The following is a 25,107-nucleotide window of genomic DNA, read 5'->3' on the forward strand; positions in this document are numbered from 1 at the left end:
CACCTTTAAGGATCTTCTGCAACATTTCAAGACCTTACCCATTTTCTCCTTCTCTTATGTGTCTCTGCCCTTACCTCTGACTTGGTAAATTGCATGGCCTTTCTGAGCCTCAGTTTCTCCATCAATAAAATGGGGACAGGAGGGAGGTGGCTGGATCAGGTTTCACAGGGCTCTGTCCATTGTAAATGTTCTGGGATTCCACAACGCTCAGGGAATACCCATGATTTCAAGTCCACATGCACACACCCATCAGCTGGTATGTCATTGAAGGTCTTGGCTCTGTAACACTTCCCTGCCCACCAGTCCCCTCTGCAACCCAGGAAATTTTTATCCATTTATTGCTTGAGAGTGCATCTCTCTGAGTACTGCCTTCCCCTTCCTCCAATGTATCCCCCTCAAACTCTCCTCAGACCCAGAGCCGGGGTGAACTTCACTCTCCTCTTGAAGCCTCTCCAGCTTTCTCCAGGACGTGCTGCTCTCTTCCTGTTCTGAAGACTGTTCACATTAATCCCAGATCTGTAGATATGTGCAGCATTTACAAGCGACAGAGCACTGTGGTGTGCAAGTTGCATATCGAGAGACCCACAGCCCAAGTCAGGATCATCGTGTCTACTATACAGATGAAGAAATAAAAAAAAAAAAAAAATCAGAAAATGTCAGGATTTGCCCAACTTTACTCTGTAGCCCAGACAAGAACGGGACTGGAAACAAGCTCCTGACCTCGGGCTGGAGCTCTTTCAGAGCCCTCACTGCCCATGCGGGCATTAACCCTGTCATGCCGGAGTGCTGCGCATCTCCAGTGGGTCTAACCCTGTGTTCTCGTGCAGGTAGGTGACTGAGTGGTGGAGAGCATGGGTATCAGCAACTGTCACGCATAGGTTGGGCATGTTTTAAGCCTCGGCTTCCTCATCCATGAAATGAGGATCATTGCAGTACTGCCTTTCCAGGGTTGTAGTGTGGATTAAATGAGGTAACACAGGTATAGTTATTTTCTGCTTTCCAAAAGTTCCCATTTTGCCACTTTGGTTTTACAAAAGACCCACGGGAATACCTGTTCTCAGTAACTGAAAGAAATCTGAAGAGCAATTTCACTGTTGCAGAAAAAAGGAGCAAAGCGAAAATAGCGTTCAGTGTTTTGGGCAAGCTGTTAAAGATGTGGCAAGCACCCCAAGAGTGTGATGGGCCCCAGGAGACATCTCAGCATCAAGCCGCGGCAGCTTTCAGCTGTAGCTTTTGACTGTGTCTGTGAGCATCTGTGCTTTATCTCGAGTTATTTTGGGCATCATTAGCAAGATGTGTCCTAAGGTTTCAGAAAAACCTAAGAGGGGTAATTTTTGGGGGTCTGAGAATGCTAAAACTTTTTTCCATATAAATTAATGGTAATTGCTTCTTCACTCTACACTGCTTTGACTCATGAAAGATTTCATAGGCCCACTGTACTTTCTGATAGTGGGCGGAAACCGTAAAACATTTAGCGCAGGGTCTGGGAAATAATCAGCACTCAATAAATGTTAGCTAGTATATCCATCCCCTCCTATCTCTGGGGGCATAACTCGGATTACTAGAAATGAAAACCAGGAGCTGACCACAGAGCCATGGCCCACGGTGGCTCCTTGGTGCGTCAGGAAGAGCCATTGCAGGGGCTTGCTAGGCTTCAGAACTGTGCCTCCGTGGTGCCTCCTCCCACCCCAAAACCTTACTGTGTGGTGCCTGGTAATCATAATAAAGAGCCACCGTGTGGGGGGGTTGGCCAGTGCCAGACCCTGTGCTAAGCCCTGTCCCCGTGGGATAGTCACACATACCAGGGATGGCTGAGACTGCTTCCCCTCTCCCACATCATCATCGTGCCTGGAGAGGTGTCTCACCTCAGACTCTCACCTTCATGCACCCAATGTTTATTTGCATTTCTACCACCAGGTATTGTTTTAGCCAGCTAACAAAACAAATGTATCTTCTTGCGCTCCTGAAACTTACATTCCCATGCTGGGAGTAGGGGGGTGGGGCAGGCAAGTTATACAGCGGAAAACCTTGGAAATATCAGATACGTTCAATTTTTTATTAGGGTTATCTTTGCGGCATGGATTTGTATATATCACGGGGCCATTTCTGGGCATTCACGTGGGGTTCGTGTGTCAGGCGTGCAGGGTAGGCACAGCAGTTAGGAGCTCAGTCCTTCTGTGTGCCCTTGTACATTCGCCCGGCCTCTCTGAGCCTCAGTTTCTTCATTTGTCATTTAAGGAAATCACAGTGACTCCAGCCTCCCTGGGCTGTTGAGAGAATTCCATTGGTCCATGAAAGGAGAGTGCTTTGGCCGCGGGGCAGCTCAGACCCGGACAGACGTTAGGGCGGGAGGGAACGGAGTCCCGCTGACCCAGACGGGCGCGGGCACGGGGCTTTTCTCGAAGGTTACATAAGGCGGCCCGGGGTGGCGGCCGCGGCCGGGAGCGCGCGTCCGTCGAAGGGGGAAAGGGGCGTGGGGACGGCAGCGGCGGCCGGGACCCCCGGGGCGTGAGTGCGGCGCCGCTGGCCTAGGTGGGCGCGGCGCGGCGCGCGGGCGAGCGCAGGGCGCGGCGGAGTCGGGTTTCAGAGCGCGGGTGACTCAGGGCGCGGGCCGGGAGCCGGGAGCCGGGAGCCTGCCCGCCGCCGCCGCCGCCGCTGCCCAGCGCCGCCTTTGTTCGCTGCAGGAAGGGCGAGCGGCGGCCAGCGCTCAGCCGGGCGCACAGTGCCTTCGGGGGACTCGGAGGGCCTGCGAGATGGCGCCAAGGTAGGACTCGCTTCCCCGCGCCCCGGGCCCTCGCCCCTCCCGCCCGCCTCACCTTCTCGCCCCCCACTTCTTGCAGGAGGAACGGACGGTGGTGGCCCCTGCTGTTGCTGCTTTCGGTCTCCGCGCTTCTCCCTTCTGTCACCCGGACCCGTTCCGCGACAGGTAAGCGACCCGGCCCGGGGGTGGCCCCGGCTGCCTCCGCGCGCCCCGGGGAAGTTGGTTTTTGGCGGCGGGCGTGCCTGCGGTGCGCACTGATTCCTGGACATAAAAGGGAGTCCTCGCCGCTCTGTGCGCACTGGCGCTCCCGGCGCCGCTTCCCCGGGCGGTGAAGGGGATGCGAGGGGCGAACCGGGGTCCCTGACCCGTCGGGCGGGTGGCGCGCGGCCTGGACGCTGTGCAGCTAGGGCGCGGCCCCTGCAGTCGTGGGCACAGAGGGACTTTGGAAGTACGGGGGCAGCGCCAGCGGCTCCGAGGGGACAGTTAGCTCTAGCTCACCCGGAGCCCGCACGCCGGTCCTGCGTGCCGGCTGGATCGTTGTAAGGACAGGTCTGGTGCCAGCTCTGCACACAGGTGCGGCCGCGTGATCGCTAGCAGAGACACCTGGCACCTTTGCCGCGCAAGAAATAACGGGACTGAATCGCCTCGATGCCTAACTTACCCCTGAGTTAGCTGAAGGAGTCCCATCCATGGTGGGCAGTGGCGCCCAGGGTGGTGAGAAGAACTACCGGCGGGGAGCCAGGGGATCTGGTCCCCTTCTGTTCCACAAGCCTCACTTTCCTCACTAGGACCCAGAGCAGGGTGGATGACTAGTAGGGTCTGAGTTAAAACAGATTTTGGTTAAGTTGTGTTCAGGCTGCCTGGGCTTGAAGCGTGGCTGAGTTAGGTGACCTTGGGTAATGGATTTCACCTCTTCGTGCCTCAGTTTCCTCACCCCACAAAACGGGAATAATTAGACCACCTTTCCTCATAGGGATGCTGTGAAGATTAAACGAGATATTAGAGGTAATACGCTTTCTACACTGTGGCACATACTAGGCACAAAATAAGCGATAGAAACTATGGGTCGGTCCTTGCAATAGCTGTTAGAAAGCAATGCAGGCAGTTTTTACAGAGGACACTGAGGATGAGGGAGGCTTAGGAAGTGGCCTGTCCAAAAGGCAGGACTGGAGCCCGGATCCTAGGCTCCCGTCCTTCCACCCTCAGCCCTTTCTCCATGCCGAGTTTGCAGAACTGTGTTCTCCAAAGGGTCCCACCCCTCCTGGATTTAGGAGATCAGTACACAGCCTGGACAAAATACGTGTCTGAGGAGAAGGGGCAGCAACCTCTCTCCCTTTGAAGGACACTGAGGATTGAGGGGGTGGCCTGGGTTAACTCTTTGTATGCCAGAGAAAGCCTGGGACAACCTAGACCATTGTCTCCTTGGCCTCTGGCCACTTTTCCCACCGGAACATCCAGGCTGGCATTTCTTGTAGATCAGAGGGCAGAGGGAGCACAGTTCTGGCTTCTCAGCGCCATGCCCCATGTCGAAACGCTGCACTTTCCCATGTGATATAGGGCACTGCCAGCTCAGCGGTAGAGGGCGGCCTGTGTTTCATGGGCTTTCGTGAATTTTGCTGCAACCCCTGCCTCCAAAAGGAAGAAGATTCTGGGCAAAGAGACTTTGGTGTTTCTTTCTCCTCCTGTGTTTGAAGGCTCCCCTTGATGTCAAGTCAGTTGTTAGAAACAACACAGAGGAAACCCTGTTCCCATCGAAAGCGTTAAAAGGGAGTGGCAGGAAACCGCCAGGAGCTGGAAAGGGCCACGAGAGGGCCATCTGCAACTGATGGGTATTCAGTGTCCCTCTGGGCCTCTGCAGAAACTCTTAGACATGTAAGATGTCCTCCTGCAAGCCCAATTTGGCATGCCGTTTAATAAGCCAACAGTTATAAGCAAACCACTTTATATGCTCAGGCAGAGGTGTGGGCATGTCTGGGTTACATTCATCCAATCCTCAAAAGTGCTCCAGGAGGCAGGGACTGGGACTGTTATCTTTGTGCTCCAGATAAGGAAACCGAGGTCCAAAGTCTCAAGGCTTCCCAACTCTAGAGGGTTTTTCCTGGCCTGCCCTGTTTGAAGAGATCCTTGTCAATGGGACCCTATCCCCTACACCGATCCTCGTGCCCCTCGTGTGTCATGGCTGAGCTAGTAAAGTTACAGTGTCATTGGAACATCTGCTATTTTAGCAGATAAGAAGGTGGTTTTAGGGGACAAGGGCAGCGGTTTCACAAGTTATTTGTTCCTGTTAATAAAATCCCGATATGTGCAAATTAGTTACTTTTCTTTATACTGTTTTATTGTGAAATATAATATCCATTCAGAAAAGTGCACACAAAAATTACAGCCCAAGTGTTTATCACAGAGCAAACAGCCACATAACCCAGGTCAAGAATAGGAGAGCCCCCCTCTGTGCTGACAGCTCAGAGCCTGGAGCCTATTTCAGATTCTGTGTCTCCCTCTCTCTGACCCTCCCCTGTTCATGCTCTGTCTCTCCCTGTCTCAAAAATAAATAAAACGTTAAAAAAAAAAAAAGAATAGGAGAGCCCCAGAAGCTTGTGCCCCTTGGATGTGACTGTTCCCTCCTTGCCCTCAGAGGTAACCATCACCTTGACTTTTATGGTGATTGCTTCCTTATTCTTTAGAAATAACTTTAGTACCTAAGCATGTATCCCCAGATTCTACAGTTCCACTTGAATTTGAACTTTATACATGGCTTATTTCACTGGATATTCAGTTTTCAGATTTGTCTATACTGTTGTGTGTGGCTGTAGTTAATTCATCTTTGTTGCTGTATGATTTTCTACTGTATTAACATACTGTACATCATCTATTCATTTGTCTCCAATATTTGGGTTGTTTCCATTTCGGCAGAGACAGTGGTGGGTTTGTGAACATTCTTGTACATGTCTCTTGGTGCACGTGTGCACATATCCCTGTTGGTTCTGTGTCTAGGAGTGGGGTGCTGGGTAACAGGGTGTGTTCATCCTTCAACTGAACAGACAGTGCCAGACCATCTTACACCATGGTGGTACTGAGGTGCATGGTCACCCACTGGGTATAAGAGTCCCCATTTCTTCAAATCCTCACCAGCACTTGATCTTGTCACTGGGCTGAATTTCAGCCCTTCTAATGAGTACATAGTAGAATCTTACTGTAGTCTTTTTTTAAAAAAAAGATTTTATATCAGTTCAACTTACTTATTTTGAGGTAGAGAGAGAGAGAGCATGTGGGAGGGGCAGACAGAGAAGGTCAGAGAGAGAATCCCAAGCAGGCTCCACGCCGTCAGCACAGAACCCAGTGTGGAGCTTGAACTCATGAACCACAAGATCATGACCTGAGCCGAAATCAAAAGTCAGATAAAAGTCAACTGAACCACCCAGATACCCCTTACTATAGTCTTAATTTATGTTTTCCTGATATTTAAGTTGATTACCTTTTCATATATTTATCGGACATCTGGTTATCCTGGTTGACTTTTTTATTGAGGTAAAATTCACATAACAAAACTAGCCATTTTCATGTGGACAATTCAGTGGCAGTCGGTCCATTCAAACTGTTGTACAGCTGTCACTTCTGTCTGGTTGCAAAGATGTTCATCTCTCCAAAGAGTGAAAAACATTATTTCCATGAAGTGGTCACTCCCCATGGCCCCCATCCTCATCCTGCTAGCCCCTGGGAACCACTAAACCGCTCTCTGTCTCTATGGATTTACCTATTCTGGATCTTTCATATAAATGGCATCATAAAGTATGTGCCTTTTGTGTCTGGCTTCTTTCACTTAGCTTAATGTTTTTGAGATTCATCCATTTTGTAGCAAGTGTCAGTACTTCATTCCTTTTAATGGCTGAGTAATATTCCACTGAATAGATATACTACAATTCGTTTATCCATTCTTTCGTTGATGGGGACGTTGATTTGTTTTCTCCTTTTAGCTCTTGTGAATAGTGCTGTTATGAACATTTGATACAAGTATTTGAGTACCTCTTTTCATTAATTTGGGTATATATACTTAGCAGAACTGCTGGGTCACAGGGTAATTACATGCTTAGATTTTTTTTTTTTTTTTTTTTTTTTAGAAATTCCTAAACTCCTTTCCACAGTGGCTGTACCACTTCACATTCCCACCAGCAGTGTACAAAGGCTCTGATTTTTTTCACATCCTTGCCAACACTTTTTATAATTACAGTCATCTTAGTGGGTATGAAGTGGTCCCTCATTGTTTTGATTTGCATTTCCCTGATGACTAATGATATTGAGCATCTTTTCATGTGCTTTTTGACCATTTGTAAATCTTCTTTGGGGCAAATCTGAATGCTAATCAGAGCCAGTTTGGGTTTTTCCTCAGATCATCTCACTCTTGCTCATGGCCGTCTGATATGCTTTCCTGAAGGAGAGCAAAGTGGGTAGGAATCACACCTGAGACCCCCCATCTCTGGCCTCTGCCTTACCTGTGCCCTGGCCTGTAGTGAGCTACTGTTGCTGACGTGCCATTAGAAATTACAATGAATATAAATGATTATAGTCTTTTAATTACTGGGTAAACTTGTTGGTTTTGTATAAAGTGGGGAATTCCTGCGGTAACATCCTGTGCCGTGTGTGTGTTTTATAGCAGAGTGCAGACTGAAAGCTCCTGGCACACTGAACCAGCCACAGCTTCCCATGCAGTGCTAGGATTTTGTAGTCTCTTCAGCTTTGCACATGATGTGAACTAATCTCCCTGTCTGGAGTACACTTTCTTACCTTCTGTCTCTCTTTAAGGCCTAATTCTACCTCCCAGCTTAAATGGCGCTCTGGAAGAGGCATCTCTCTGGCCAAACTTTCTCATCACTGAACTCCCCATTTCCTCATCTCTCTCTTCCAGCACCAACATTGTCCCCCTGTACTGTCAGTATGTTTATTTCTCTCTCTTTACCATGGGAGCACCTTGAGGGTGTGGGTCATGCCTCATTTGTCCATGGTTGGCCACTTGGACTTTGGCTCTTTTGTCATTATTATAAACAGAGCTGCTGGGACCATCTTCTGACAAATGATCTTTGTTTTCTTTTTAGATTGTTATTATCATTTTTGACTAGATTACCCCAGACTTACTTTCCCATCAAAGAACAGAAGTAGTTGCATGTTTCTTACATATTTAGATAGATCTCTCTTGGATACAAATTTAATCATTTTCCTTCCTCCTTTAATTGCTCTCACTGGATTCTCACTCTCCCTAAGATGGGGGTCATGCTTCTTGACGCAGAGGGCCCTTTGTGGCTTCCCGGTCTCCAGCCACACAGAGCCCCTCTTGACTTGGGCTCACTCCAAACCACTGGTAGCTTGCAGAATGAGACATGCGATGTCTCACCTCTGCCTCTCTGCATAGGCTGGTCACTCTTTGAGAGAATGCCTTTCTTCCTGTCCACCTGGCAACCCCCCATTCACCCTTTAAGTATCCTCTCTGGGAAGCCCTCCTCTGCCTGGCATGTTGGGTGTTTTTCCTTTGGGCTGACACTGTTTATCCACTCGTCCCTTGGTCCCAGGGCTTCTCAGACCGGACCGTGACCACTGATGATTCGTTTGCCTCCCCTGCTACATGGGAAGCTCCAAGAGGCAGGACTAGGTCTTTCCAACTCTGAATCCCAGAATGCCTGAGCGAGCATTCAGAAAACCCTTTCAGTGAATCAAAGAGGGAGTGAATGGGTAGGTCCAGGTCGTGGTCTGGAGAGAACGCGCCAATTTACCATATCATCTGTGGATTGTCATTCGTCTCGATTCTTCCACAGCTCTGCCAACTCTGGGGTGACCATGGCTGAGTAATGAGGGTACATTATGGGGCTTTTAGGTTTTTCGCCTTTAGTGACTTTAATAACTAGTTAGGAATTTATGCTAATGTTACTTTGCTCTTTATTTTCTTTTCATTACATCTAATTGCATAAACAATTTGTTTTCCTGTTTATCCCCACTCATCTTATTCCTCGTGGCCTCCATTTTGTCCAGAGTTGTACACTTATCTTTTCTCTGCTAGCTAAATATATGAGTTTGTTTTCAAGGTTTCCTTTCATGTCTATAGCTTGACCTACTTAAAACGGACCATAAATTAGGTAAATTACATAGATTACATAGGGTATAATCTGAAGTCAGTTGTGTTTTGTTTTGTTTTGTTTTTCAAAATGGTACTCAGGATTCTCCAAAACACTAATTAAGATGTCAGCTATTAACCAATTATCATGTTGCTTCTGGTTGTCGTCATATACGTTTGTTTCTTTAATGGTCAAAAATTTTTTCTCAAACCTCTACTTTGGTCACTTCCCTGTACCTATGCATGTGCATGTTTTTTAAATCCCACATGGTCTTCATGATCATTGCTTTAAAAAATGTTTATTTATTTTGTGGGCAGGGGTAAAGAGAGAGAGACAGAGAGAGAGAGAGAGAGAGAGAGAGAGAAAATCCCAAGCAGGTTCTGTGCTGTCAGTGTGGAGCCCAACAAACTGTGAGATCATGACCTGAGCTGAGTCAAGAGTCGGAGGCTCCACTGACCTAGCCATCCAGGAGCCCTGATCATTGTTGCTTCGTAATATATTTTAAAATCTGGTAAGGGAAGTCACCCCTGTCTCATTCATTAAGCCATACATTTTTTAGTACAGACTGATTTATCACCCAGGTTTTTCATGATATGATTGGATACTGGGAGTGTTGGCGAGGTGGTGAGCAGGTGAGGGTTATCAAAGAGGAAGATATCTTACAGTGAGATTCAGTTGAAGACGCTAATGTGCAATAAGGAGAATGGATGGCAAATAAGGCTTCAAAGTCAGAGCAGCAGATCATGGGGCCTGAGCTGCTGCTGTCGACGCAGAGCCCAGAGGAGCTGAGATGCATCAGAGGCGTTGGGAGGAGCAGGTTTGCTGGCTGACCACCTTCCTCTGTTCCACCCCAACTCAAGAGAGAAAAAGTCTGTGGTTAGAGCAGAACCTGGGAGAAGGTCCAGACCTATTATTGGGCAAGATTTAATGAGGGAGTTATAAGGCTGGGGTCACCTAATGAGTGCATCCCACCCCTTATCCCCATCAGAACTCAATTTAACTCAATGCAACCTAATCTAGTACAACCCACCTCAACCCAAGCCAAGCCAAGCCAACCCAAACCGAACCAGTTTTATCCAACCCAGTTCATTTTTGCACTTGTTGCATGGCATGGAGGACTTAAGATTGGACAGGGAAGAAATCTGTTCTGAGGGTCCGCATATCTCCCTCAAATGAGCAGGATCCCTGAGTTCAGGTATTAGGGGGCCCCTTCCTGGGTTTGGAGGAGCTTAGCTAGAGTCTGGTGTGCAGGGAGTAGCCCTGCCTTAAGCCTCTCCAGGAGTCATCCTTCCTTCCATCACTGAGGCACTCAAATGGAGCCCAGCTTAAAAGCCCCATCTACCACCAGGAGGGCTTTTTCAACTAGTCTTTTCACAAAGCAAACATCTGCTAAAGTCTTTGAAAAACTTCCCTGTTCTGTGTTCTGGCTACTATAGAGATATATACGTTTGTAGATATATAGGTTTCTGTCTTCTTCCCGTATTTCCTGGCCGCCTGCTCTCTCTGAGACCCTCTGGGGTGGGTGGTGGGTGACTAAAAAGATGCATTGGACTGAGCACCCGTCCTAGAGGGACTCAGCAGCACTGACTACTGGTTCAGTATTAGAGACCAGTGTGCAGCAACAGCTGGCTTAAATGCTGGGGAACTGATCCTGTGTGTCCTAATGGAGGTGCAAGCAAGCCTCAGCACTACCAAAGTAGGGGTGTCTATTTCCGCCAGAAGATGGGGCAGGCAGGGGGAGGGAAGCAGCCTTTGAAAGAGGAGACTTATTTTTTCAATAATGTTAAAAAAAAATGAGAGTAAAAAAAATAGTCATTGTAAAAACCTAGGGGGTGAAAAGAGTTCATAAATGTCACATATTATCTCACGACTCAGAGACAGATGCTGCTGGCATTTGGTGGACAGTTTTTCAAAGTCATTTGCTGAAATATGCACATACGTTATAAAAAGAATAGATCATTCTGTCAACATTGTGTTGTGTTGCTTGGCATTTTTTTCCTTAGTAATCATCTAAACACTTCCTCTGGGACACTAAATATTATTTCCTGACATCCTTTGTAATTTAAATAATATTTCATTGTACATATGCCCCATTATTAAATTAGCCCCCTTATATGCCTTCAGACTATTTCTGGCTGTTCACTGTTATAAACACTATCATGATGACCCTACTCTTGTAGCTCTGGATTTGACGTTTTCTGCAGTTATTTCCCAACATAAATTCCTAAAACAAATTGTTGGCCCGATGCATGCCCATTTTGAAAGCTTCTGTTGCATTCTTTGGGAAGGTGATAGTAATTTGCACTTCCCGCAGCAGCACACAAGACTGGCTCACCCCTCCTTTATCTGCTGCTGCTGTTTCTCTAATCCAAAAGGAGAAAAGGACAGCAGGTAGAGAGACAGTGCTGCATTACTGCCTCATATCGTCCTTAGTTGAATGGAGTTGGGAATCCTTCCTCCCTTTTCCCCTCCTGCTTCATTCATTCATTCTGCACATGCCTTGTAAGGGCTGGAAGAGAAGAGGATTCTTCAGGAAATTGGAGTTCCAGAGGTCATGTTCAAGGACGTTGGTGGTTCTCAACCCTGGCTGCACCTTAGAATCACTTGGAGATTCAGAATGATGTGATGCCCAGCCTTCACCACTTCCAGGATTCTGAATTCCTCTGGGGTGAAGTCTAGTCGTTGGCGGGTTTGAAAAGCTCCTGGTGTGATTCAAGGGTGCAGCCAGGGTTGAGAACAAACCATGCAGTCCAAGGGCCCCCTTTCAGAGGTGGCAATCCCGAGTCCCAGAGACGAAAGTACCTGTCTGTGGTTGCAACACATGTGAGTGACAGAGCTCGCACTGGATCCCAGAGGGACCTTCAGGGGGTGTAGCTCAGGCATAGGAGCTCTGGGAGCCTGGGTCCTGAGTTCAAATCTCAATTCTGCTACTTCCCATTGAGTGACCTCCCTTTCCCTTATCATCCCTACCTGTAAATTGGGTCAATAATTCCTACTATGAAGACTAACAAGGTAAGCCTTGGGCCTGTAATTGGGGACCCATTCAATACCTCCTTCCTTCCCTGCTCCCACATGTCTGTGGGTTCCCTGAGGGCGGGAACCCTGTTTTATTTATCCATGTTTCCTCAGCATCTGACATGGCACCAAACGGACACAATGAGCATTTGAATACATTAATGAATGAGTCATTCAAAGCCTGGGACTGTGGAGATCTTAGTGAAAACCCAGCATTATGAACCCTTGACCATAGCGAAGTCTGTGTGTGCCTCCAGCCCTGCTGAAAGACCACCCGCAGCCCTCCGCTGCGATGGATGGTGTGGGGACCAGAGTGGGCGTGAGAGCAGGGACTGGATATAACAGATATGTCAGGGATAGCATGCATGTCACAGAAGAAAAATGAAGGTATTCTTTTGTGTGTTGGAAAGTTGTAACCGTTCTAGAATAGAAGTCTAGAGAGCCCAAAAGCTGGTGACAGACCGAACCCAAGTTCATGCAGTGTCAGTGGCATCGTACACACAACTCCATCTGAAGTTGGGTCAGCCAGCTGCTTCTCCCCTCCCAGCCGTACATCGTAGCAGTTGGCTTCTTGTGTCTTTATTTTCAGCACACGGGTCTGTCTCCCTCCACCCTACACTGCACCGCCCCCCAACTGCAGCGACAGTAGCCTTCTGGCTTCTTGCTACTCAGATGTACCGGCAGCATCAGCATCGTGGGGGATGTTGGTAAAAACGCAGCATCTCCAGTCTCATCTACAGACCCAGTAAATCAGTATCTGCATTTTAACAAGATCCCCGGTGATTCACATGCACGTTACAGTTTGAGCAGCACTGCAAAACCAACTCTGATTATGTTACCTGTGCTGAAAACCCTCTGTCATCTTCCCATGCTGACCACCTGTGGTAGGCAGTCATGGCCCTCCAAAGGTGTCTACGTCCTAATCTCCAGAGCCTGTGACTAGATGAGGTCACATGGCATAGGAGAACTCGGACTGCAGATGGAATTCTGCTTGGTAATCAGTTGATCTTAAAAGAGGGTGAGGATCCTCGACTATCTAGATGGGCCAATGTAATCACAAGGGTCCTTAAGAATGGAAGGGGGTGGGCAGGAGAGGAGGGCAGAGAGATGCAACATGAGAACTGACCGGCTTTCTTTGCTGGTGTTAAGATGCAGGAAGGGGCTATGAGCCAAAGAACACAGGTGGCTTCTAGAAGCTGGAGAAGGCAAGAAATGGATTTTCCCTTGAAGCTTCCAGAAAGGAGCACAGTCTGTTGATACCTTGCTTTTTATCCAAATAAGATCTGTGTTGGACTTCTAACTTACAGAACTGTAAGATAATAAGTTTTTGTTAATATAAGTCACTAAATTTGGGGTGATCTCTTATAGCAGCCATAGAAAAGGATTACAGCACTTCTTAGCATGGCATTTGAGACCCTGGATGTCCCACCAATGTGGTGTTCTGGCTTTGTCTCCCAGAATATTCCTCTTCATAGCCTGACCTCAAACCACACAAACTCCAAAGTAGCTAGAATCTGGGGGAGGGCCACCTCAAAAGTCTAAACTGGGGACATTCTATCCCCTGTACCCCCAGTACCTAGCTCCATGCCTGGCCCCTGGCAGGTACTCAGGCAACGCTCACTAAACGAATAACCTGATGGCAGCCTGGTACATTCAGGTTACCATCAGCCATGGAGGGGTTCCCCTAGATCCAGGAGGCAAGTATGGCAACTGTGGGGGGAGGCACGGAAGAAACTTTCCCAAAGGCTCAGCTTTGATGTTCCCCTGTTCTTCTCTTGTCTTAGCTCTCTGCCTCTTTATGGGCCTTGGCTTCCCATCTGAGAAGTGAAGGGGTTAGAGCAGGTGAACCCTTAAAAGCACTGTTAGCATGAATATTATAGGATGCCTGAGTTCAGATGGCCAAATGCTGTGGCACTTGGGGAAAAGAATTGAACTCAGTGGCCCTCATCCCTGTTCGTCTGGTTGCTAGGCAGATGCCTCACTCCATCCCAGTCTGCAAGTCAGGATACAGAACTGTGCCCAACAACTGTGTGTATTTGGCACAAAGCAGAGACCAAAGCTGCCCTCTCCCCCTGTCTAGTTAAAATGCCAAATTACTCACTCTCCCACAGCAAGAAAAAAAAGGGGGGAGGGGGGCAGAAACCATTTCTCACTGCAGAGTTTTTCCATGTGACACATTTTCTAATTTTACTTCAGGTTTAACTGTCTGGAGTAGATGGCTCCATTTCAGGGTCTCCCCCCTCCCCCCCCCCCCACCTCTTCCTTTAGAATGTAAACTTCCAGTCTGAGAAGTGGAATGTTTTTGCTTGTTTAATATTTGCAAGTGTGGGCTGATACCAGATTACAGCTGAATGTGTTCATTTTCTCTGCTAGGGCAAGTTCTCTAAAATGCACAGCACTAACTTAGTGGTCAGATTCCTCGATTCTGGGTTCGGCTGTGGGAGCTTGACCAAGTCACTTCCATTCTCAGACTCAGATACTTGCTGTACGAGGACAGGAGAATCCTGGCTCACCAAGGAGACTGTGTGGTTGGACTGGAAGAAGTGGTTGGTGAGCCCCATTTCTAAGAGTACTGTTGAGACTTCGTTGGAATTGTGTGCACCTGATTTTATTTTATTTTTATTATTTATATTTTAATTTTTTAATGCTTATTTATTTTTGAAAGAGACAGAGAGACAGAGCATGAGTTGGAGGGGGGGGGGACAGAGAGAGAGGGAGACAGAATCTGAAGCAGGCTTCAAGCTCTGAGCTGTCTGCACAGAACCTGGTGTGGGACTCGAACTCACAAACCATGAGATCATGACCTGAGCCAAAGTCGGATGCTTAACCGACTGAGCCACCCAGGTGCCCCACACCTGATTTTACATCTGCCACCAGCTCTGTGTGGTTGTCCCAGGGCATGGACTGGCTGAGAAATTGTTAGTGCCTGGAAAGAGTCCTGCAGCTTTGTTTTAAAGAAATTGATCTTGCCCTTTCAATGTCTCTGGTGTCTGATCTCCTGCTTGCATCCATCTGCCCAGAGTCAGTCCTGTGTCTTGTCTTCTAATGGATTGTTGTAGCTGCTCCCTTGCTGGTAGGACCTCTATCTTTCCGTCCTCAAGCACTCACTGCAAGTAGAGTGGCTCATTGAAACACAGGTCCCATCATGTCGTGCCCCCTCTTAAAAACCCTTCCATGCGTTCCATTACAGCACCTGAAATTCCACTCTCCTTGGGCTGAAGCTCCAGGATATTTGTCCCCTCCTATCCGTCTTCATGCCCTGGCTCCAGCCACATCAAGATACTTGCTGATCTCAACTTCACAAGTATGTTCCCTTCACCCAGCATTTGCTAGTGCCTACCTGCGGGCTGGAATACTCTCCCTGCCCTGCTGAAATCCTCTTTCGCCTTTTCTCCTTTATAGACTTACTACTCAGAACAGTCCCTGCACCAGCACATTGGCATCACCTGGGGGCTTGTTAGAAAGGCAGAGCCCCGGAGTGCCTGGGTGGCTCAGTCAGTTAAGCATCTGACTTTTGATTTCGGCTCGGGTCATGATGCCACAGTTCATGGGATTGAGCACTGAATCGGGCTCTGTGCTCACATCGTGGAGCCTGCTTGGGATGCTCTCTCTCTGCCTCTGTCTCTGTTCCTCCTTCACACACTCTCTCTCTCAAAGAGAGAAGGAAGGAAGGAAGGTAGGAAGGATGGAAGGAAGGGGGAAGGAAGGAAGGAAGGAAGGAAGGAAGGAAGGAAGGAAGGAAGAAAAAAAGGGAAAAAAAATGCAGAGCCCCAGGTTAGAATCACCCAGATGCTGGGGGATGCGTGTGTACATGGCCTTTGTAGCATGGTGGTTAAGTGCTGGGGCTGTGGGATCAGACAGAGCTGGCTGCAGTTCTAGGATTTGAACATACCAGCTGGTGACTTTGGATGATTTACGAATCCTCTTCTAGCCTCTGTTTCCTCATCTGTAGAGTGGGAGATAATAATAGTACCCATCTCAGAGTTCTTGTGATGAGGACACGAAATCATGTCCCCAAAGCTCTGAGCACAGTGCTTATACCCGATTCATTCCATTAGGGATCAGAATTCACATGCAAATCCGTCTTGCCAAGGATAGGAGGGCTGGGATGAGGCCATTCATCTTTGGAATCATTGACCTTCCACTGGAGGGACATAAAAAGCCATACTCTGTTGTGGGGAAAAGTGAAATATAGCTAAATAAGAACTTTGCCAGGGTGGGAGGGAGGGTGGGATACAATTAATTGTGAACTTTCAGGCCTCCTTAGACTTCACCATCCTGCCTGCCATATCTGGTAGGATTTTCATTCATTCATTTGTTCACTCACTTTTACTGAAGAAATATTCATTGATGGCCTACAAGGCAATGTGGTATGTGCTGGGCATCACATGATGAACAAAACAGGCATGGTTCCCACCCTCTGGGAGCCAGCAGTCTATGGGGGACATAGACACTAAATAAATAATTGTACGAAAACCCCCTAAATATTTGTAAATGGTAAACAAATGTTAAGAAGAAGTACAGGGACCTATGAGAGCACAGACCTGGCCACTCTCATCAGCACCGGGGTGTCAGGAAAGTCTCCACGAGGAGTGACATTTAAGATGAGATGTGAGGGTTGAATCGATTTAGCCAGGAAATGGGGTGGGGCTGGTGGGTTGGAAGAGGATTGGAATGTTCCAGATCAAGGGATCAGAATGAGGAGAGGGGGGAAACAGCAGCCTGTGTGCAGCCTGAGCGTGGTGTGGGAGGGGAGGCTGTGGGGGGTCTGGAGATGAACACAGAACCTCCATCCAGAAACTGTTTCCCCACACCTGGCCTCCAGTGGGGCCAACATCTTGGCTTCCCTCAGTCCCATGGGTCCCATGCAGCGCTTATAGCCCAGGATCCATGGGCTAGGGGCCTCTGGGTCCTGCCTCCTGCCCTGCTGGTGCCTCTAATTGTAGAGAGCGAACTGCTCTAGGGAGGGGGGTCTGGGGTCTCCATCTCTTTCTTGCACAGGAGAAGTGCATTTAAGAGATTTGCAGCAAAATGATAGGGGAGCAGGGCTGGAGTGAGAGCCACCCAGAGCCTCGGCCACCCAGAGCCTGTCACAGCTGCCTCACCAACAGGCCATGAATGTCACATGGAGAAAGGATTCTAAGAATTGCCCTCTGCAGTTAGACTCCAGTTAGCCTTGGCTTTGAAAAGCTTCTTCCTGTCTATGAAATGAAGGGATTGGACCAGCTGTAAGCCCATCCAGATATGATATTATCTCTTTTGATTTCTGTCTCTCTCTGGATCTCTGTATTGAACGTGCGTCCATAAACACACAATGCAGAATTAATTCTCTCCCCATGGAACAGAAACAAGATCTTGGAAGTAAATAACTCTGGTGGGAAACTTTTAGAAGTGTTTATGCAAGAGAGTAACTTCTTTAAAAATGGTGGGATATACCGGGGCATCTGAGTGGCTCAGTCAGTTAAGCGACCGACTTCAGCTCAGGTCATGATCTCACAGTTTGTGAGTTTGAGCCCGGTATTGGGCTCTGTGCTGACAGCTCAGGGCCTGGAGCCTGTTTCAGATTCTGTGTCTTCCTCTCTCTCTGCCCCTTTCCCATTCCTTCTCTGTCTCTCAAAAATAAATAAATGTCAAAAAAAAATTTTTAATGGTGGGGTATAGATGATGCGTTACCCCCTCCTGTCTAGGCATTCCCCTAGAGACCTTCTCAAACTGGCTGTGCTCATGGTCCATGGCTGTGTGACTGTGGCATGCAAAGCCACATTGTTTATTTTCTGCATCCACTTTACTCAGATGTTGGTAACTTGGGGTGGGGTGGGAAGTCCAGTAATAACTGGGGAATAATTTAGAACATTTTATACTAAAAGGAACAGCACACATATATTATGGAGTGGAGTGCAAAAGTTGAGGGTTTTTAGAGATAAAGCAGGAGGCTTTAATTACATTTCCAAGCTCTGGGGGGCTCTTTGGCTAGACCCAGATAGTCAGGAATAGGGTCACCTCTCCCTGATGGTAGGATGCTTGAGTGGAGATGATGCTGTATATAGATTTGAGGTCCCTAACTTGTGGAGGAGGCTCAGAATTATGGCAGTGGGTGTCAGAACCCACTCTTGCATAAACATTTTCTCCATCTGCAAATGCCTAATGCACTTGTGTGTGGAAGCGGTTATTAATATTTTTGTTGTTGTTGACAAGATGAAAATTACTGCTCTCCGAAGCTCTTGTGCTAGGACCAGTTCTATGAGGGAAGGAACTTGTTTGTCTGTCACTGCTGGATCTCCAGCACCTAGAATAGTGCCTGCTGGACAGCAGGTACTCAGTGAATGCTGGATGAATGAATAGCTGTGTGTATGTGTTCATGGCTGCAAGAAGCTTTCCCCTCTCGATCTGCATTTACCTTTCCAGGAATCAGTGTGTGGGGTAGCATTAGCATGGGAAGGTTGGGGGGAATGTGAAAAATGCTCCTCGTGCATATGCATACGAGAGACCGGCCAGTCCCACTCAGGCTCAGGGTTTCCAAGAATCACCCTTTGGAGACAGCCTTCTACCCAATGTGGTCCATGCCGCATAGTGGCTCTTGTGGGAGAAGACACAGTTCACCATTCATGCATGTTGGAGAGCTTGGCTTCTACAGCTCCCCTCTGAAAGGGCCCAGAGATCCCCCAAACACTTTGCCTCCATCAAAACCCACTGGGAGCCTCGAGGACCCAGAACATGTGGGACTTTCAGGATTTCTTCATTACTGATGGAGGGGCACCTGGGTGACTCAGTCAGTTAAGTGTCTGACTCTTGATTTTGGCTCAGGTCATGCTGTCACGTCCGGCTCTGCACTGACAGCACAGAGCCTGTTTGGGATTCTCTCCCCCCATCTCTGCCCCTCCCCCGCACATGCACACGCTCGCCCTCATGGGCAGGACACACTCTCTCAAAATAAACATTAAAAAAAAAAAACAAAATAAATTATAGATGCAAAGATGAAAGCCACAGAGCTGCAATACAGAAGGCCTGGATCTGGGTCTTCTGATGTGCAGGTGGGGGGCACGGCACCACCCTGAAATTCCTAAGTCCCGAGAGTGACTGTAGATGCACAGTCAGTCTGTCCCATCCCCAGGGACGTGTGAGGAGAGCCGAGGGCAGGCATTCACATAAGCTCAGGTCCCTCAGCTTATGGGCTGTGGCAGCATGTGATTAGAGCTGAGCTCTGGAATCATCAGATGGACTTCAAACCCCAATTCCGCTTTTTCTGAGCTTTGTGACTTGGGCAGATCACTCAGACAGAGTGCCGGATTCCTCACCTCGATGTGGGATCGGGAGAGGTGGGTAGAGGTCGCACCTCCAGGGCTGTGCCAGGCGTTCAGCGAGTGATGCTAGGGGAGAGCTCGGAGAGAGCCGGAGGCAGGCAGCACACCCTTAGCGGATGGGAGCTTCTTCCTAAACCATGAACCTCACGTTGCCGCATGACGGCATCCCTGGCCTCATCCCCAGAGATTCCGACCGGGGCGGCGGCAGCCAGGCATCAGTGTTCTAAGGCCCTCCAGTGGTGGTTTTGCCAGGGATGAGGAAGGAGCTCGGTGCTAGAGCACGCAGGCCATGAAGGCAGGGGGCACGTCTGTCCTATTCACTGCTGACTCTCCAACAGCAGCAGTGCCAGGCTTGTGGTGCTTGGTGCTTGATAATATTTACAAGTGACTGAGTGAATGCGTGAATGAATGCATGAGTGATGGACGAGCAAGGTGTGCTTGGCACCTGACCTTGCCCTGCACCACCACCCTGAGAGCCAGACATTGGCATCTCCACGTCCAGGTAAAGAAGCTAATGCTCAGAAATGTGAAAGAACTGGACCAAGGTTACTGGCTAGTAGGCGTTGGAGCAAGGACTCGCACACAGGCCTGTCTGAAGTCCAATTCCGCGTCCTTTCCCCTGCACCTGTGGTCGGGGAGGCTGGTCCTCCTGGGATCCTCTCCCCCTGCGTCACCCTGAGTTCCGGGTTTCCAGGTAGAGGTATCTCCTGGATACTCACCTTGGAATCTCTGATTCTCCCTCCCGTTGCTCTCCACCACCCTTCCTCCAGCCAACGTGTGAGGACCATGGAGCTGTACTTTCATCTAGATTAAACAAGCGTCAGCCTGTTGCAAAACGTGACTTCAGGGTCACCATCTGTTCCAGCTGTTCGCTGAAACCCACATCCCATTGCAGAGCCAGATGGGTTCCAGCATCCAGCAGGGAGCAGGTCTTTGCACAGTTGAGCAGGACAGTTTGCAGAGAGAAGCAGTGTGTTCGATAACAGCTGCACGACAAATTTCTTAGGTCGTTTGTTTCTGCCTGCTCGACAGCACCCAAGTCATTGTACGTGTGGACCGCAGGCCCCCACTACAGGCACGCGTGCATTCGTTTGCACACTGTGCCCCTACTGTGGATCAAGCACTGGGTGGGGTGCTGTCCTGTGCCTCGCCCTCTTCAGGGTTTCGGGGAGAAGTGGCCTGGAGAGTAGACAGCTGTGGGAACCTGACATGCCATGGGCACTGGGGTGACTCACACCATCAGTCTGGGCCCCAGTTTTCTCATTTTCGGGACATTGGACCTGTGTTTCCTGAGGTCCTCCCCCAGCTCCGAAGGCCTCCACAGGCCTTCACCAGCCTTGGTCCGTGTAGGTGAGGTTTTGCAGTGCCTGCTGAAAGCCGGAACTCATTCTGCCAGGCTGCTTCTCTGCCTTGGCTGAGTTCACACAGACTCGTCTGCTGGGACACCCCGGACTGCTCCCAGGGAAGCTCAATTCTGCCTGGGGCGTAACGTGCCAAGTGCCCCAGAGGCTGCAGGAAAGTATGTCTCCTGCTGTTGCCAAACGACCGCCTTCGCTCCACATTCCAATTCACCAATTCCACCCTCTCCTTGGCAAGGGAAGGAAGGGGGCCTGGCTGCCAGGGGCAGCAGCTCGGGGTGAGGTAGTGATGCCTCCTAAAATGGTCAGCTGTGGCTTTCCTCAGAAACCTGCTGAGGCTCCCCATGGCCTGTTGGATACATTTTGGTCTCCTTGACTTGAGATTCAAGCTTCTCTGCAATCTGGCTCTTGTCCCCTACGTGAAAAAATGATAAGAGTAGAAAGAGCTGGAGAGGACCTCAAGTCACCTACATTTGAGTCCCAGCCACCCACGCACCAGCTCTGTGGCCTTCATCTGTGAAATGAGATAGCAGTAGTCCCCACTTTATCAAATTGTCCTGAGATTACGTGATGCATGTTACTTTAACACTTCTAAATCTGTATTTACCTGAGTTTGTAACTCCCTCCTTTCTGCTCGAATGCTGGAGATTATCTTAGGGTCTGTTGCTCCCTCCCCTGGAGCTGCTCACATACCCCTCGTTTTCCTTATGGTGGGTTAGCTTGCACTCTGCTGCCTCCGCCACGTCCAGCTGTGCAGAGCCTTCCAGTTCAGGCCACCTGTATCAGGACTCTGCGTTGATGTCTTGTTCCCTCTACTAGGCTCAGAGCTACTTGTAGACCAGATACTGCATCCTCTTGGTCTCCCAGAGTCCAGCCCAGAGCCAAGTCTGGACAAGGTCAGCCACTGGACACTGGTTGTAGGCAAGGGCAGAACCCTCGACTGGGACCAGGAGAGAGTGAAAGGAAAGACCCCTCCAGAACCCATTCTCCCCTTGTGGCCACATCGTGGCTGGGATAATATAAATCATGACTGAATTGACCCACGTGGATAGCAGCTCTTTAAGAGATTTTGCTGACCAGGTGGTGTCACCCATGCCAAAAAATTCAAGAAACACCTGAGAATATACCTCACTTAAGAGAAAGGCTTAGAAAGCCCCAGAACTGTCAGTCTTTTAAGCTCCTCCCACCATTTGAAGCTCCTCCCATCCAGTGTCTTGCTTCCTGGGTGGGGATGGGGCTAGGGGATGCAACCAGGAGCAGGAATCTTTCTGTTCTCCCCCCCAGGACCTGGAGGGCTGGTCTGTCCCATCCCATCCCATCCCAGTTGTCCAGTGGCCCCAGCTCATGTCTGATACCCGTATGGGCAGCTTCCCTGAGGCCTCCAGCCAAACTTCAAGACCCTAACAATATGTAAGGGAGAAGGGGAAAACTTCAAGACCCTAACAATATGTAAGGGAGAAGGGGAAAACTTCAAGACCCTAACAATATGTAAGGGAGAAGGGGAAGCACATGTTGCTCACATCCTCCACTCAGACCCTCACTTCAGGGAGGGGGAAGGTGGAGGCGGCTGGAATTTAGTCTGAAGTCTAAGAGGCCAGTGTATTTAAGGGAGGCACTCCCAACTTAGTGGGTGAGAGCCAAGAGCAGGCGTTTTGCAAAAGACTGGTCATTCAGAGCCCTCCTGCTTAAGGGTCAGCCAAAAGGATGGGAGACTCCAGCCCTCAGGAAAGTTAGCATCAAGCTTTTGTAATATAATAATACTATTTTATTATATCTTAATAGTGGGTATCAGGTGAGAGCTAGTCTATTAGGTGCATATTGAGCTAACGGTGCTGGTGGCATTACTATGGCAACACCTGGAGTTCATTAGACTTTTTCGATTGATGACAATAAATATGGGATGTTAGGTCGAGCCTGCAATCACTCTTGTCCAGAATCCATTAAGCTCATCCATTCACTCACATGTGCATTATTTGTTCATCCATCTATCCGTCCGATCATCATTCCATCCATCAGTGCTCAGTTTTTGCTTACCCCAGGCAAGGCCCCACGTTAGAGAGGTGGGTGAAGGTGGGAGATACAGAAATGAAAGCAGAACATGAGGCCTGCACCCTCAAGGGCTCATAGGCTGGTGGGAGACACAGGCAAGTGAACAGATAATAACAGAGTAGTGAGAAATTGGAGCTTCCTGGGAAATTCACCCAGGGAGGCTTTCTTGGCCAGATGGCGTGACTCATCTGTAGGCATCCAGGAGTAGGCCCTGAGCCCCAGCTTCCCAGTGTGGCTGCAGTGGCTTCCCTGGGTGACTGTAGGCCCTTAGACCCAGCACGGGGCACGGGGAAGCTGGAGAGGCAAGGGAAGTAGCTGTCCCATTTCCCTGGAAGGCCTGGGCTCTTTCTGCTCAGGACATCTTTCCCTTGGGGATTGGGTCCCTTGGAGGCCGTCAGCTTACTCTCGGCTGCAGAACCCTGACCTGACACACCCAGGCCCTTGGGCTAGGACTCCCAAGCCTCTTTGTATTCACACACAGCCAGCCTGGGGCCACTTGGACATCTCAGTCCAGGCCCTAGGGCCCTCCTGTTGCCAGTCAGTGAGATCTAGTCCCTCAGGGGACCCAGCATTCCATTAGCCTGGATAGGAAGCTGCTCATTTGTAGCTCATCAAGGTTGGGGCCCTGCCTGAGTCTGTCCCCTGGTTGGGGCCCTGCCTGAGTCTGTCCCCTGGTGAATGCAGCTGGAGTTCTGCCCAACTCTGTGCCTGTGTCCTGACCCTGAAGCGGACTTTTCCGCTGCTGACTGCTCGAATCTCCTGCTCCATGGTTCTCTACCACCTGCCTCTGTTCCAGCCTTAGGCCACAACCTCAGCCTCCACCAGCACTGCGAACAACAGGTGTCACCAACCTGAGGGTGATCATCACCTGGAGGCCTAGTCCAAACACAGATGCTGGCCCTCGCTGCAGTTTCTGATTCAGGAGGCCTGGAGTAGAGCCTGAGAATTTGTAGCTCTGGGTTCCCGGGTGATGCTGCTGCTGCTGGTCCAGGAGCCACACTTTGAGAACCACCAGTGTTGTGGTTAAGCACATGGGCTGTGGGGCTTGAACCCAGACTATTTGGGTCCAGATCTTACCTCTGTCACTTCCCAGCTGTGTGAACCAATGCCTCTGCACCTCAGTCTCCTCATCTGTAAAATAGAGATAAGGTGACCCCTGCTTTACTAGGTTGCTGTAAGCATGACATGCCCCAATCCAGGTCCCACTTGGCATACAGTGAGCGTGCGGTGAATATATCTGTGTCCTTGGATGCTGTCACAAATTACCACAAGTTGGGTGGCTGAAAACCACAACAGTTTATTCTTGTAAAGCTCTGGAGGCAAGAAGTCCAAAGTCAAGGTGTGGGCAGGGCCGTACCCACTCTGGAGGCTCTAGGGAAAGATCCTTCTTTGCCTCTTCCAGCTTCTGGTGGCTGCTGGTGTTCCTTGACTCCTGGTTGCCTCACTCCATCGTCTGCCTCCGTGGTCACACTGTCTCCTACGTTTTGTCTGTCAAATCTCCCCTATGTGTCTCTCATAAAGACACTTGTCATTGGATTTAAGGCACACGTGGGTAATCTAGGCAGATCTCTTCATTTCAAGATCCTTAATTTAAATATATCCGGGAGCGCCTGGGTGGCTCAGTCGGTTAAGCATCCACCTTCGGCTCAGGTCATGATCTCACGGTCTGTGAGTTGGAGCCCCGCGTTGGACTCTGTGCTGACAGCTCAGAACCTGGAGCCTGCTTTGGATTCTGTGTCTCCCCTTTTCTCTGCCCCTCCCATGCTCATGCTCTGTCTTTCTCTGTTTCTCAATAATAAATAAATGTTAAAAAAATTAAATATATCTGCAAAAGACCCTTCGTCCCAATAAGGTTACATTTACAGATTCTGGGGACTAGGATGTGGACATATCCTTTTTGAGAGCCATCATTCCACCTACTACTGTGAACATGGCTATTATGATTATGATTATTATATTATTATTATTGCTTAGTTGTTGTTTCTTCCAGCAGCTGCAGTTAGGCCTGACTCCAGCTTCCTGCCCTGGGGTGGGAGGAATTGGGTGGGGTGCTAAGCCGATTTCCAGGTTCTAGCTCCTCTCTGCTGGCCCCATGTTACGCAAACCATTCCCAGGCTGGAGCAGGAATTCTGCTTATGGAGTGACATTGGTCATATTACAGGGTCTCCGTGTGTTCAGATTTCATTAATCTGAGAAAAATAGCAATCTCAGCTCCCAGACACCTGTTCAGAGGCCTCTGTCCATATTAACTGCTCCTTACACCTGAGATGGCTGCACTGGACAAAGCATTTTCCCATTCAGAGCCACATGGGGCCCTCACTGTAACCTAGTGAAGGAAGCTGTATCACCCTATCTCACCTCTGAGAAAACAGAGACCCAGAGGGAAAGTTGCTCCAAGCTACTTTTCATGGCAATTACAATAGTTCAGGGGAGAGAAAAGAAAGCTTATGTCATTGATAATGAGGGCAATGGCCATAACCCAATGTGCTTTATTAAATGTCTGCTTTTGCTAGGCCCTCAGCTCA

At 49.2% G+C, this 25,107-nt stretch overlaps 1 protein-coding gene and 1 long non-coding RNA gene across 3 annotated transcripts in view; one reads left to right on the plus strand and one right to left on the minus strand.

Annotated features, from left to right (window-relative positions):
* Window positions 1-2,035: 2,035 nt before the first annotated feature.
* On the minus strand, window positions 2,036-4,484 carry LOC123593582. The gene is made up of 3 exons (XR_006710391.1): window positions 3,423-4,484; window positions 2,817-3,022; window positions 2,036-2,267 (listed from the first exon to the last, which is right to left on the minus strand). It is a non-coding gene; the product is annotated as an uncharacterized LOC123593582 (long non-coding RNA).
* The window catches only part of COL15A1 (collagen type XV alpha 1 chain), a 109,011-nt gene continuing 86,246 nt past the window's right edge, over window positions 2,343-25,107 (plus strand). The window contains exons 1-2 of one of the 2 annotated variants that reach the window (XM_045469664.1): window positions 2,343-2,764; window positions 2,841-2,926. In XM_045469664.1, the coding sequence (XP_045325620.1) occupies window positions 2,754-2,764; window positions 2,841-2,926 (97 nt within the window). In that variant the 5' untranslated portion in view covers window positions 2,343-2,753. The remainder of the gene's footprint in view (window positions 2,765-2,840; window positions 2,927-25,107) is intronic. The other variant, XM_045469662.1, reaches the window with a different exon arrangement.

Source organism: Leopardus geoffroyi, chromosome D4, assembly GCF_018350155.1.
Source record: "Leopardus geoffroyi isolate Oge1 chromosome D4, O.geoffroyi_Oge1_pat1.0, whole genome shotgun sequence".
NCBI classification, from domain to species: Eukaryota; Metazoa; Chordata; class Mammalia; order Carnivora; family Felidae; genus Leopardus; species Leopardus geoffroyi.